This window comes from Furipterus horrens, unplaced genomic scaffold (assembly GCF_987537825.1).
Source record: "Furipterus horrens unplaced genomic scaffold, mFurHor1.1.pri manual_scaffold_11, whole genome shotgun sequence".
NCBI classification, from domain to species: Eukaryota; Metazoa; Chordata; class Mammalia; order Chiroptera; family Furipteridae; genus Furipterus; species Furipterus horrens.
This window is the reverse complement of record NW_028327181.1, coordinates 43,412,268-43,425,481: the sequence shown is the minus strand read 5'-3', so window position 1 is coordinate 43,425,481 and position 13,214 is coordinate 43,412,268. Positions and strand designations below refer to the sequence as shown.

Genomic DNA, 13,214 nt, shown 5'->3' with positions numbered 1-13,214 from the left:
TGAGTGTTTTTCGCTTCTTTCTCATCTTTTTCCAGATCTTTTGTTAATTCTGTAAGCCACCTGATAACAATGGCCCTGAACTGAGCCTCTGACAGGTTTCTTATTTGTTCATCTGTCAGCTTCTTCATCTGTTGCCTGGTGAGCTGCGCCACCAGGATTTCTATAGTTGTCTGCCTCATTTTGACAGATGCGTTTTGTTTTCTTGGACTGGCTATAGGGGGCAGTGCCTGTGTACTCGTCACGACCCAGCGACCGGCGGCAATCCGCAACCTTTTTCGCTGCGCTGTGGCCCTTTGTCGTCACAACCCAGCGACCGGCGGCGATCCGCAACCTATTTCGCAGCGCTGTGGCGCTTTGTGTGGGGGCGGGGGTCCAAGATGGATTCACACAGTTATTCCGCTAGGAGACCGGGATCCGTCCTCCCGCCCCCCTGGGCCTCACTGTTCAAGGCGATGTGGTGGCTGCTTTCCCCAGCGTTGGGTTTGCAAGCTGCCGGGGTTCGACTGCAGCCGGGATTGTTCTCCCTGCCGCTGTGATTGTTCTCCCTACCGCTGTCCCTGGTGCCACCGCAAACAGCACCACCCACTTTCGCTCTTCCTACCTGCCCAAAGGGCGCCGCTGGTTTATAACTTCATACGTTGGGCTTCCGCGTAGTTTTATTTTCTGGAATTTCCAGTTATCTTTTGTTTTGAAGTAGTTGTATTCCTCTCTAGTTGTAGAGGGAGACCGAGCGTGTCCGTCTAAGCCTCCATCTTGGCTGGAAGTCGAAATGTTCTTTTTAACCCATAAATTAGAACACGTCACTTTCCTGCTTCAAACTCCCCAGGGTTTACCATAAAACTTCAAATAAAACCCCAATAGTCACTGTGGCCCACAAGGCCCCACCTGATCTGGCCTGTTTCGCTCCCGAATGTTCAGTAGGTCCCAGCAACAGAAGGCTCCCTACAGTTCCCTCACCTTGCCAGGGATTGGGGGTGGGTGGGGGGGGCTTTCTTGTCCCAGGCCTTTGTCCTTCTTTACTCTCAGTTCCCCCTGGCTTAAGTCTCTAGGCTGACTCCTCAAACTTAGGTCTCAGTTCAAAAGTCATCTCAGAAAAGCCTCTCCCAACCACACTATAAAGTAGGCTTCCACCAGTTACTCTCAATCTCTCAATTCCATCACCCTCCTTCTTCCTTTATATTAATCATAATCTAATGAATTAGTCTGTTTTACTTGATTATATGTACTCTGTCTTCTCCCACAGAATGTAAACTCCCTGTCTGATTCCTACTATTATATATTTGTTAAACAGAAAAGAAAAAAAAAGTACAGAACTTATTTAAACCTATTTAAAGTTTGAAAATCTACTGAGAACATAAATCTATTTGAACAAAAGAATAGGAAGTCCATAAATGTATCCATTTTCCCAAAATTAACCTTTAAGTTTAATATTCTCAATTAATAGTCAGTATTCCCCATAAAAATCTCAGCAAGATTTCCTTTCGTACTTCCCCGAATGATTCTAAAGTTCATCCAGAAGAATACATAAACCAGAATTGTCAAAGGCTGAAAAAAAACAACGTAGTGAACAGGTGACTAACTCTACCAGTATTAAAATAAAACAAAAATAACTTAAAGGATAGGATAACATATAGCAAAAGATCAAGAGAACATAATAGAACATAACAGTTTCAAACACATTTGGAATAAATGACAAAAGCTGCAAATCTAAACGTTGGATTATTCACGACATGGTACTGATACTTCTGGCTAACTATTTGGTGGAAAAAACATGCACACATAGCACCCCCAAATATATCTTTACCTCATTTACGATACCAGAAATAAATAACAGATAAAAAACAAAGAAGTCAAAAAAAGATGCTATCCAATGCCACCCAATAAATAAAACAAGGGAAAGAGAAAAAAGAAATCATAAAAATATTAAATTGAAATTTGAGGACTTGTTTTAAAAATACAGAAAGGTATATGTTCAAAAGTCTTCTCACTCGTATGCCTCAGTCTTTCAGTTTTCCTTCCTACAACAACTAATGTTAACAGTTTCTTGGGTTTCATTTCAGAAATACCCTATGATATATTGGTATACATTATTTTTCCTCTTTAAAACAAAGCATACTCTACATAAATATTCCTCAGTTTGTACTTTCAATTTAATATGGGTAAATATTTTAAATTTTACAGTAAGGAAGGTCTTTATAAAGTAGAGAATGAAACCAGAAGCCATATATAGACTAATAATGAAGACAGCCAGCATTTATTACTTGCTTTGTGACAGCCACTGTGCTGAATGTTATTAACATTATCTCCATTCTACAAATAAGGAAATTAAGGCTTAGTGAGGTTAAGTAATGTGCCCAAGTTCACACAGAAAGCACAGTACTGGGCTAGGTATCTCTAGCTATATAATGCTACAAAAAAATAGCTGGAGGGGGGAATATGAATACATGTGAAAAAAGTAAATGCTCTAATATGTAAAGAACTCTTCAAATCAATCTGTAAAGACCAATAACCTCATCAAAAAAAACCATACAAAAGCAGGCAATTTATAAAGGAAATACAACTCCCCCCATTGAAAATGTTCCACGTCAAAAGTGATATAATGTCAATTAGATTCACTTTTTCCCCACTCCTTAAATTGTCAAAATGTTTTAATTTGTAATATCTGGTGCTGGCCAGGGTTTAGGGCATAGCAATATACTTGGGTCAAAATCAAATATACTTCATGTACATAACAGAACCTCCACTCTAGAAACCTATCCCACAAAGCTGCCTGTACACGTATACAAAATAAATACACACACAGACAATTCACTACAGCTTTGTTTTTATGACAAAACAGAACACTCGTGCCCATAAATTGATTAAACAAATTATGGCATTTTCATAAGTGGAATACTATGTAGCTATTAATGACAAATAGCTCTAAATATAACAAAAACTGTAGAATACAAAAGAACAGTATAGTATGATCCCATAATACAGAAAATTACATACATACACAGAAAAAAAATCTGAAAAGAAAGTGCAACACTTAGCAGATTACAACCAGGAAGTGGAACTTTCAATTTCTCTACAGGCTACTTTATTGTATTGTACTTGTGTAAAAAAACGTATTACTTATAATAAACAAAAGACAAGTAAAGATTTTGAAATTATATATTCTCCTTCACTCATTAAAATGATTTTGTGTGAATAGAGCAACTTCTCCTTCCACCCCTCCCCTCCTGCTCTGTTCAGTTCCTTCCTCCCTTCTCTTCCTCCATACATTCACACATAACACACAGACACACACACACACAGTTAATGACTATAGACTACCTATATATGGTAATTTATACTGTGTATATTTTAGGCTGTAACTCCTAGAAAGCACAAGTTTTGTTTTCACTCCAAGTACGTAAAAGTCATTATAAATCAAAACTGAAGAACTTAATCAAAAGCAATACCAAGTTTGTTCAAAGACATGATTGCTAGTTAAAACAGTTCAAAATCATACAAATCTATATGTTATTCAAGAAAAATGAACAACCCAAAACAAAAGTAAGGGGGAAGAGGCAATCTGTGACTATCCTAACAAATCTAAGAGTCAAATTTTCTAGAAAAATGCAACCTCAATTTATTCTGGTTTGATATCAATTTATACAAGTATACAGAAAAACCACCTATGCTTTACTCCTGAAGTAGACATGGCGGGGGGGGGGGGCGGTAATCAAAATACTTTAGGTAATCTTGACTTTTCCTTTGCACTTAACTAATCTACTTAAAGACTTTTTTTTTTAATCCTCACTCAAGGATATGTTTATTGAATTGAGAGAGAGAGATAAGGGGGGTGGGGAGGGAGAAAGAGGGAGAGAGACTGACACTGACATTGGGGGATGAACCCACAATGTGGGGATGTGCCCAGACCAGGCTAGAACCTGCAACCTTTTGATGTCCAGGACGATGGTCCAACCAACTGAGCCACCCAGCCAGGGTAAAGATTTAATTTTTGATATAAAACTTATCAGTAGTATTCTTTCAGAGGGATTCTATAATAATCCTATAAACCAACTATCCCATATTCCAAAATCACAATTTTTTTCTAGCACTGAAACTACTCTAAAAGTCCCTGCATATGTTAACACATTCTTGCTCTCATATTATCTTGAAACACAAAAATACAAATAATCTGAGATGAACCGATCCCATGTATACTTTCTCTTTCTCCCCAAAATCCCAGTAAACTGACTGAAACATTTTTCTAAAGAAATACTTTAAAAATTCACTAATTACAGACATTTTACCCAACACTGGTGAATTTGTTTTTTAATATCCAAAAACTACTCACCATCGAGTTCCCACATGTGTATTAATCAGCTTCTTCAAAACCACACCAAATAACTAGCAGCTAGGCTCTCTTTTATGAATTCAACCCATTTTTACTACACACTTCCTGTGTGCAAAGTGTTATTCTAAGAGTGAGGGCAAAGGAAAGATTAGAAATTACTCAGATACATGCATGTCCACAGTGGGCTTACGGTCTAGTGGGGACTAAATGAACACGTACATAAATAACTATGATGCTATAGCAGAGGCATAAAGCATTAAGAATTTTCAGAATGAAAAATACACATCTTTGGAGAAGTGGGAGTAAGAGGGAGACTTCCTGGATGAAGTGATATGTAACCAAACCCTCAAAATTAGGCAGGATTAAGATGTGGTAGAGTTTGGAAGCATAAAGTAGGGAAATGGCATTCCAGAAAAGGGCATAGTATGAGAAATAACATTTCTTAATGCAACATAAGACATATTATTTAACAGCCCAATGGAATAAAGAAATGTGCCATAATTCAGTATTCATGTGAGGGCGTAAATTTTAAAAGAATAATATAAATTTTTCTTTAAAATAAATCTTACGGCATGAGTACCTATAGAAAATTAATATTCATAATAGCTTTTCAATATAGCATTATGAATTGTTAATGCTCATGCTATTTATCTAAGCTTCTACATAACAATCAAAGTCCCTCGTAACTTTTTTTTAATCCAAAAGTTTTAGAATTAGTGAAGTAAGTAATAGCTAATTTATAAAATAATTTAATCTATCTGATTAGTTCTCAGAGGTAACCACTGGCATAATAAAATTTCCTGTAAAACTTTAATTTCATGATATATCACTAGGTTCAGATAACCTCAAAGACATTTTTGTTTAATCACAGCAGATTGACAAAAAAATAATTCCCAGTGATATTACAGATATAGAGCAATACTAATTTTTTTCAAAGTATATTTTCATTGAAGAAATTTTAAATTAAGAAATACCTTTAATTCAATACCTAAGCTGAATCAATGATCTCTCTCACTCCCAACCACACCAATTTTTGTTTTAAGTAACTGTCAATCACACATTGAATAATCCCACAGATCAGTGATTTTCAACCTTTTTCAACTCATGGCACACAAACTAATTACTAAAATTCTGCATGCAACACACCGAAAAAATATACTTTTACTGATTTGACAAAAAAAAAAAAAAAAAAGGTATAATTCTGATTCATTCACACCAGACTGCTATTGCTGTGTTGGCTGTTATTTTTTTATTTGACAAGCTACAGGAGAAGAGGTCAGTGCCCCTGACTACATAGTGTGTTGAAAGTTCTTGCAGCGCACCTGTGGAAATTGCTGCCACAGAAGATATGGTGTAATGAAAGGAGCACTACACACTCGATATCAAAGGACTGGATTCTTCTAGTTCCCAGTTACAAGAATTTAGGGAGATCATTTCTCTGACCCTCAGAAAACACTAAAGCAAGTTATGACTACAGACAGCCCCCAACTTACGTCTGTTCTTATAACTTTTTTCGACTTTACAATGTTGTGAAAGTGATAAGCATTTAGCAGAAACCATACTTCAAATTTTGATCTTTTCCTGGGCTAGTGATATGCAATATAATACTCTCTAGAGATGCTGGGCAGCAGCAGTGAGTGAGGCTCCCAGTCAGGCACATAATCAAGAGGGTAAACAACAGATACTCTACATACAGTGTACTGTGTTGCCAACATAACTTGGATATTGTGTTCTGTGCTTTCCCATCGCAGCATGTCTACAATGGGCCCATCTGTATCTCTTGTTTCTAGTGAGAAAAGGAAAGCAACTACTCTTGAAATGAAACTATATTAGCCCAACGATAAGCTAATGTAAGTGTTCTCAGTATGTTGAATGAGGCTAGGCTTATGACGTTCCTTCAGTAGTTTGGTCTACCCAGTGCACATTCAACTTACGATGGGTTTATAAGGACATAACCTCTGTAGGTAATCTATATGACTCTACATTCTATATTTCTATAATTAGCATTTTGTTTTAACAATTTCATTTTCTGAGGTCACCTTTAAGTAAGAATAACAGCAGCACACACGGAAGAATTAAACTGAAGAGCTCCACAAAAATCCTCACAGGGCTTTGCATTTTCACCTTCAAATGCAAAGAGGCCTCAGAAGAAAAGTACGCTGTCTCTGAAGACTATCCAAGTAATACAATACTTCGACCACAGTAGCTCCTTGGGTAGAAAAAATGGTAGTAAAACAGTAAAAATATTCAAGGAAAACCACTACCACAAGAATACCAAAATAAAAAACAGATGCTCTACATAGTTATTGCTACATAGCAGATTTCACAGCTTTCCAATACTCCTAGTAAGTCCTGATAGAAAAACAAACAAAATGTTTTCTTAACCATGTATCTAAATGTACTTTTTGCATCCTCAGACTTGAAAAGTACAAAATATCAGGCAATCTACAGTTATTTGCACACATATTTAATTTGCTCAACTTTACACAATACCTTTATAGCATTTAGTAATGTGTCCTGAACATAAAAGGCACTTAACTCCAGTTGCACAAGGCAGTGAACTATATATGAATCTCTAATCAGCAAATAATAAATTATGATTAACATTTACCACTTCTTTGTGCCATGTTCTAGAAAAGTCCAAATCTGAAGTAAAAGAACAGATGGAAGTAACTAAATATGGGAGACTTCTAGCATTCCCAGACATCAATAAGAATTTGAAACTGCAATCAAAACATCACAAAATACAATTAAAACTGAATAACACACACACATACACACACAAACAAGTAACCAATAGCCTGAAATTTACCTACATCAGCAGTTTTTAAACAGTGTAATACAAGAATCTTTTTAAATATTTTATTTACTTATTTTTAGAGAGAGGGGAAGGGAGGGAGAAAGAGAAATGTAATCGATGTGTCTTGATCAGTTGCCTCTGACAACCCATTGCTGGGGACCTGGCCTGCAACCCAGGCATGTAGCCTGACAGGAAACTGAACCAGCAACCCTTCAGATCGCAGGCTGGTGCTTAATCCACTGAGCCACACCGGCCAGGGCGCTGCAAGAATTTTAAAACATGCCCTGACCGGTGTGGCTCAGTGGGTTCCCTATCAGGGCACTTGCCTAGGTTGCAGACCAGGCTGGGAGTCCGTGAGAGGCAACTGATCAATGTTTCTCTTGAACATTGATGTTTCTCTCGCTCTCTTTCTCCCTATCTTCCCCTCTCTAAAAATAAATAACTAATTTAAAAGTTTTTTTTTAAAAACTGCAATACCTATTTAGTCAGGGACACTGACCTCTTTTCCCTTAGATTGTCAAATAAAATAATAACAGCCAACACAACCACAGCCGTCTTGTGTGAATGAATCAAAATTATATTTTTGTCAATCAGCAAAAAATAATTTTTTGGTGTGCCGCAGAATTCTAGTAATTAGTTTATGTGTGCCATGAGATGAAAAGGTTGAAAATTGCTGACCTACATCAATCCCTGGCCTATTCAAAGGCTTTTGCTTTCAACTGCAGATAACAATGGCAAGAAAATCTTACCATTTTATTTTTTAAAAAGCTTTAAAAAAGTAACTAATTTAAATTTGCCTAGCCTTGGAACAAGCTTTTAATCAATTAAATTCAAAGAAACATAAGTTAACTTCAATCTTTTTTTTTAAGTTATGTGAGCAATCCAAATACTTAAGTTTTAATATATAATTAAATTCAACAAGACACCCAGTTAAAAATATCTATTCCTCAAAGGCCACATGTCACAGCAGAGATATAACAAGTGTATTTGGATAAGTTGTAATGTGAATACATTTTTCTACCTGGAATACAATGTTTATTCATTCAACAAATATTTGCAGTGTCAATATTCTCCATAGAAAATAAAATCCTACACAGTGCCCGAAATATAAAATTAAGGAAGGGTCTATCTTACCCTCAAAAGGAGATAAAACACGTATGTAAAAACCTAAATACAAAATAGGAAGTGCAAATGCCATGAGATGTGCAAAGAAAGCATTTCACAAGTGCAGGGGGAGCTGTTACTACCTCACAGGAGTATAACCCTTTTAATCTGTTTAAAGCAATTTCCTTAACCATTAACTCTCTTAAGCTTCCAACAGCCAACCCTAGGAGAGCGGACGCCTTCCTGATCTCACAGGTGAGTAAACGGAAGCACAGAAAGATAGATCCTATTTCAAAATGTCACAAAGGTCTTTAAAGAATCAGGACTCTTTCTTTTACATTTTCTCTGGATTAGTAGTTCAACATATGGCAAACCTTTTATTTTTTAAAAAAGAGTATTTTATTTTAGTATTGCAAGTAATCACACCCTTAGGTATGTGCGTGATATTTATATGTACATGTGTTAACCTTGACTTCCTTTAACAGGTGTGCTAAAAAGGAAAGCAACTGTAAATATTAAAATAAATACACTTCGTTGGGTTTTAACAAAATAAGAATATAAAGACTATTTCTGTTCCAATAACTTATGGTTACTTCATCTGCAATTATTCCCCATTTCGACATAAGATCCTAAAACTGGTCTGCTCCTGAGCTCAGGCAAATTGGTTCATCCAATAAATATCTTTATGCAAAGATACGTGAAACATTCTCAAAAAGCCATTAAGAATTAAATAATGCCATCAACTCTTCGGTTATCCAAGGGACAATCACATGTGACCCATCAGTAGCAGCTATTGATCAAGATATGTTGAACGAACGAATGAATATTTGCTGGCATTTTAAGATCCCAGGCCTGTTGCTCTTTGCACAACGTCCCGCATCCCATCATTACCTCAGCAGCGTGAATGCAAATTTCAATGCAATGAGGGCAAGAAGAGGGAAGCACACCGGACGCAGGTGAGCACACGCAGCCCAAGATGAGGACCACCCATCCCACCCTCCTCCCACGGTTAACTCGACGGCGGCGGCCCGCGGCCGGCACACAACGTCAGTAAAACGCACACTGCTGTTTCAGAAACACCGCTTATTCCCATCCACGCCTTTCATACACGACTATTCCTAATCCACTTAATTCGGAGAATTCGAATTCAGTTTCCTCTCCATTAAGACTGATTTCTCGATTACAGTTTCTCAAATCCCTCTTCCCCGAAAAAGAAAATGCACCGACTTCGCCTGTTAAAACACCAACAATAAACGGCAGAAGGCACAGAACTCCCACTTCTGCCATCTCCACCACTACCCACCCTTCGCCATTACACTCCGGAGTGATTTGGTTAGAAAGGCGAACTAGCCTGATCTTCAAGCACTTGTCCGTCGCTGTCACCCTCCCTACCGCGTTCTACACTCCCCAGACGGCCACCAGCTCCGCCTCAGAGGGAGCCCAGGGGCCGCCTGTGCTGGGCCCGCCAGGGCCCCCCGGCCCACTCGGTCTCCCTCGGGGACCCTCCGGGCAGCGCACGCCCCTCAGCACTGCACACCTCTCTGCCCGCCCGGCCCGGCCGCAGCCCATTCTTCGTCCAAACTCCACAAGCCTCCCCTCGCCCAGCCCGAGGTCCCCGCCGCGCCCGGCTCGCCTTGGGCGGCCGAGGAGAAGCGCCAGGCGGCTGGGGTGGGTCCCAACCTGCCAGGCCCGGGACGCCCCAGCGCCACGCAGTGAAGCCGTCCCCGCGGCCGGTGCCCTGAGAGCCCTCGGAAGCGCCGGACCGAGCGGGGGCCCGGAGGCCGGGGCCTACTCACCGGGAGCTGGCGGAGTGTGGGAACCGGCGCGCCCCCGGGTCTGCGGAGAGGGACGCGGCCCCGGCGTGGGTCCCTACCTCGGGACCTCCCTCGGCGCGGTGAGCTGGGCGCTCACTCCAGTCACCGCCGCCGCCGCCGCGGCTGCTGCCGCTGCTGCTTCGCCACCTTGGCCGCCATCTTGACTCAAACCCGCACCCTCCCCCCGCCGGCCCGGGCGGCCGGCTAGGGCGGCTCTGGCGCCCGCCCCTCCTCCTTCCGGAAGGTTGGAGGACCGACTCCCTCCGCTGGCGTAGCGCGTCACCTACCTCCGGCGAGCTTCCTGGGTCACCTCCTGGCTAGGTTCCGCAATTCGCCTCGGCTTGGCGGCGGCCTTCCCCTCAACCGGAGACAGGCCTGGGCAGCACCGTGCCCGCCCGGGACCAGCGCGCTGCCATCGCGGCACCCAAAACGAGCCAGCCAACTTCCCCGCGCTAGAGGCCTTCGCCAGAGCGTGGGAAAGGGGGGGACGCCCGCCAGCCTCGAGTCCTGCGACCCCGCCGCGCTGCGGCGGGGCGGGGACGGCCTCATCCCACCGCGGGCTGCAGGGAGGGAAGCCGGTCCCCACGTGCTGGGAGCCGGAGGGGCGCACGTCGATCTGCCCAAGATAGTTCCCGGAGCTCCGGCTGTAATTCGCACCAAAACGCCACTGAAAGGCGGTGATGCCGATTGGTCTGCCATGTCAGCCTTCATCTAAAATTCAGTCCTCAGAGGAGCCTGTGGCCCTTGCGACTACAAAGTGCGCTCTCAGCCTTACTCTTCCAGCTAAATGACTGGACGGAGTAAGGACAGGGGTAGAAAACTGGACAGGAAGGGGTTCGGTCCAGCTCTCAAACCGAGCAGGCACAGCCCTCGTCAACGCAACATAAAGTAGGGGGAACTCGATAAAGAAGTGTTGGGAGGCGTCAGTGTAAAATCACAACAGGAACGCGGCGTTTATGGTGTCAAGTCGTAAGAGTGGGTTAGGGGACGAACCTCAACTCGGAACGCAATTTCCGCAGGGCGCAGTTTTCCCGCCGGAGCCAGGGTCTGAGGCACCTTTCCGTATTGCGCAGGCGCAGTGCCACTTACGTAGCATGGAAGCGCTGGGTGTTCTGTGTTTGGCTGTGGTGGTCCTCGCACGGGTCATCTTCTGGGTTTGGGACTCCTCGGAACGAATGAAGAGTCAGGTGCAGGCTGGCGTGTTGGGAAACGGAAGCCGCACCCTCCTGGTGACCGCGCACCCCGACGATGAAGCCATGTTCTTTGCTCCCACTTTGCTAGGCTTGGCCCGCCTAAGGCACCGCGTGTTCCTGCTCTGCTTCTCCGCAGGTAGGAGGAGGCTGCAGGCGGGGCGCTGGGGCCCGGGGCTGTGAAGGATATTTAAGTGCTAACTTTCTCAGTCTACTTTTTCCCAACGATCCTTTGTTGTAGAGAGCTAAGTGAATAATACACCGAAGGTCCCTTCTCTGGGCGCTTCACAGAGAGTCGGTGGCTCCAGCCTAGGGACTGTAGCGGCCAACTTCCCAGGTTTGGTTGGAGGACGTCCTCTGCTTTCGTACTCTCTGCTAGCAGAATTAAGCACAGGAGAACAGCGCACGTTTGCTTCTATTCAATACCTACATTTCCGTTGGGAAATGGGACTGGACTCACTATTCTGTGGAACAGTTTTATTTGCAGAGGGACCAAGAATAATGATCTTACCACAGTATACCAAACAGAATCTAGGTTGTATCATGCCTGCTCAAGCCTGAAAGTTTTACTTCTAGCGGTAACAAAGGACATTCCTGCTGCTTTTTAAATTTATTTTGTCTTAAGAAGATGCACATGTCAAATTGAAGAGACAGACTCAGATCCTTAGACTAGAAAATAATTTCATAGTTCAATACCACCCCACTTTCATGTTAGGGTGGTCGGTGACGCGGGCTGTGAAAGAATTCGCAAAGAGAAGAAAAGGCAGAGAGCAAAGTTTTCTTTTTACTTTCCGAAGAGAGGGAAAGGGCTAGTAGGTGCGGAGAAATGCACCAGCCCTGAGAGGTGGAACCGTGAGTTTTCGTTGGGTCAAAAAAGAAGAGTAACTGGGTAGTCCTGGCAATTAGTTGTAAATCAGGAGGTTTCAGGCTGATAGTGCTGGCTGGCTTCAGTTTGTTCTGCCATTATCTGGGGTTCAGGGTCCGGGTGCTCTGGTCTGGTAAATCTTGTTTGTGTAAGTTTTAAAGACCCTGGCTGGTTTGGCTCAGTGGATTGAGCGTCGGCCTGCGAGCTAAGTGTCGCTGGTTCGATCTTCCAGTCAGGGCACATCAGAGAAGGAAAACTCTGACTCCAAAAAACCTCTGCTGCCTTGCGGCATACCTCTTCAGGGGAAAGGCTAAGGGAGTAAACCCCGACAGAAAATCCGGAGCCGGAGTCCCTCAGGCGGTTTGACGTTGTAGTCAACACCGGCAACTCCTGCGGCGCACCTGAAGCCAAGCTGTATTGACTCCGTCTTTCCCTTGGACCCTTCAGCTGCGAAGAGAGGGGGGGTCTGCTGCATGGGCAACAGCAGACCCTCCATATCACCCTGCCCAGGCTCTGTAGCTTCAGCTTCACTGGAGAGGACACTCCAGCGTCATCGTAAGATGGCGATTCAACACGGGAGGAGACAGTTACCGTGTCACTCCCAAGTCGGACTGCACAACCATTCTCGGCGGTGCAGATAGACTCTTAAGAAGCTACACCATCGTCTCTCGAGACGGACGGCTGCCGACGACGACGACAACGACGACGACGACGACGTAAGTTTTAAAACACCTGTGCAGGGGATTCTTTCCAGTAATCTCTCCAGTCCTGGGAATAGAGGCTCAGCAGTTCATGATGCCTGACAGACTCGAGGGAAGAGAGCGAGCGCTGGTAAAGAGGTCCTGAAAGGGGCTTTTTTGTCCTCACATTTCAATGAAGGGGACTTTCAAAGAATACGTCCTCCTTTACCATACAGAAGAGATGGGATAAGAAAACAAAAATTGACCGTGATACTGGATTATGGTGATAAATGCACAAGTGTATAAGGAGTAATTGAACTGTACATATAGAATGGGTGGATTTTTATGTTATGTAAAATTTTACCTCAATAAAGCCGTTTTTAACAAATGCGCATGACCTCTTCTTCCCCTTTGATTGTCATTTCAGTTTTTTG

General features: G+C 42.8%; 2 protein-coding genes across 2 annotated transcripts in view; one reads left to right on the top strand and one right to left on the bottom strand.

Moving 5' to 3' along the window:
• NCOR1 (nuclear receptor corepressor 1) overlaps positions 1–10,210 on the bottom strand; it is a 193,612-nt gene extending 183,402 nt beyond the window's left edge. Inside the window, exon 1 of the mRNA XM_090292316.1 lies at positions 10,028–10,210. The gene's annotated coding sequence lies outside the window, so the exon portion shown is untranslated. The remainder of the gene's footprint in view (positions 1–10,027) is intronic.
• A 270-nt stretch (positions 10,211–10,480) lies between these two features.
• Positions 10,481–13,214, top strand: part of PIGL (phosphatidylinositol glycan anchor biosynthesis class L) — a 60,679-nt gene continuing 57,945 nt past the window's right edge. Inside the window, exon 1 of the mRNA XM_090290639.1 lies at positions 10,481–11,374. Within this exon, the coding sequence (XP_090146765.1) occupies positions 11,002–11,374 (373 nt within the window). The 5' untranslated portion in view covers positions 10,481–11,001. The remainder of the gene's footprint in view (positions 11,375–13,214) is intronic.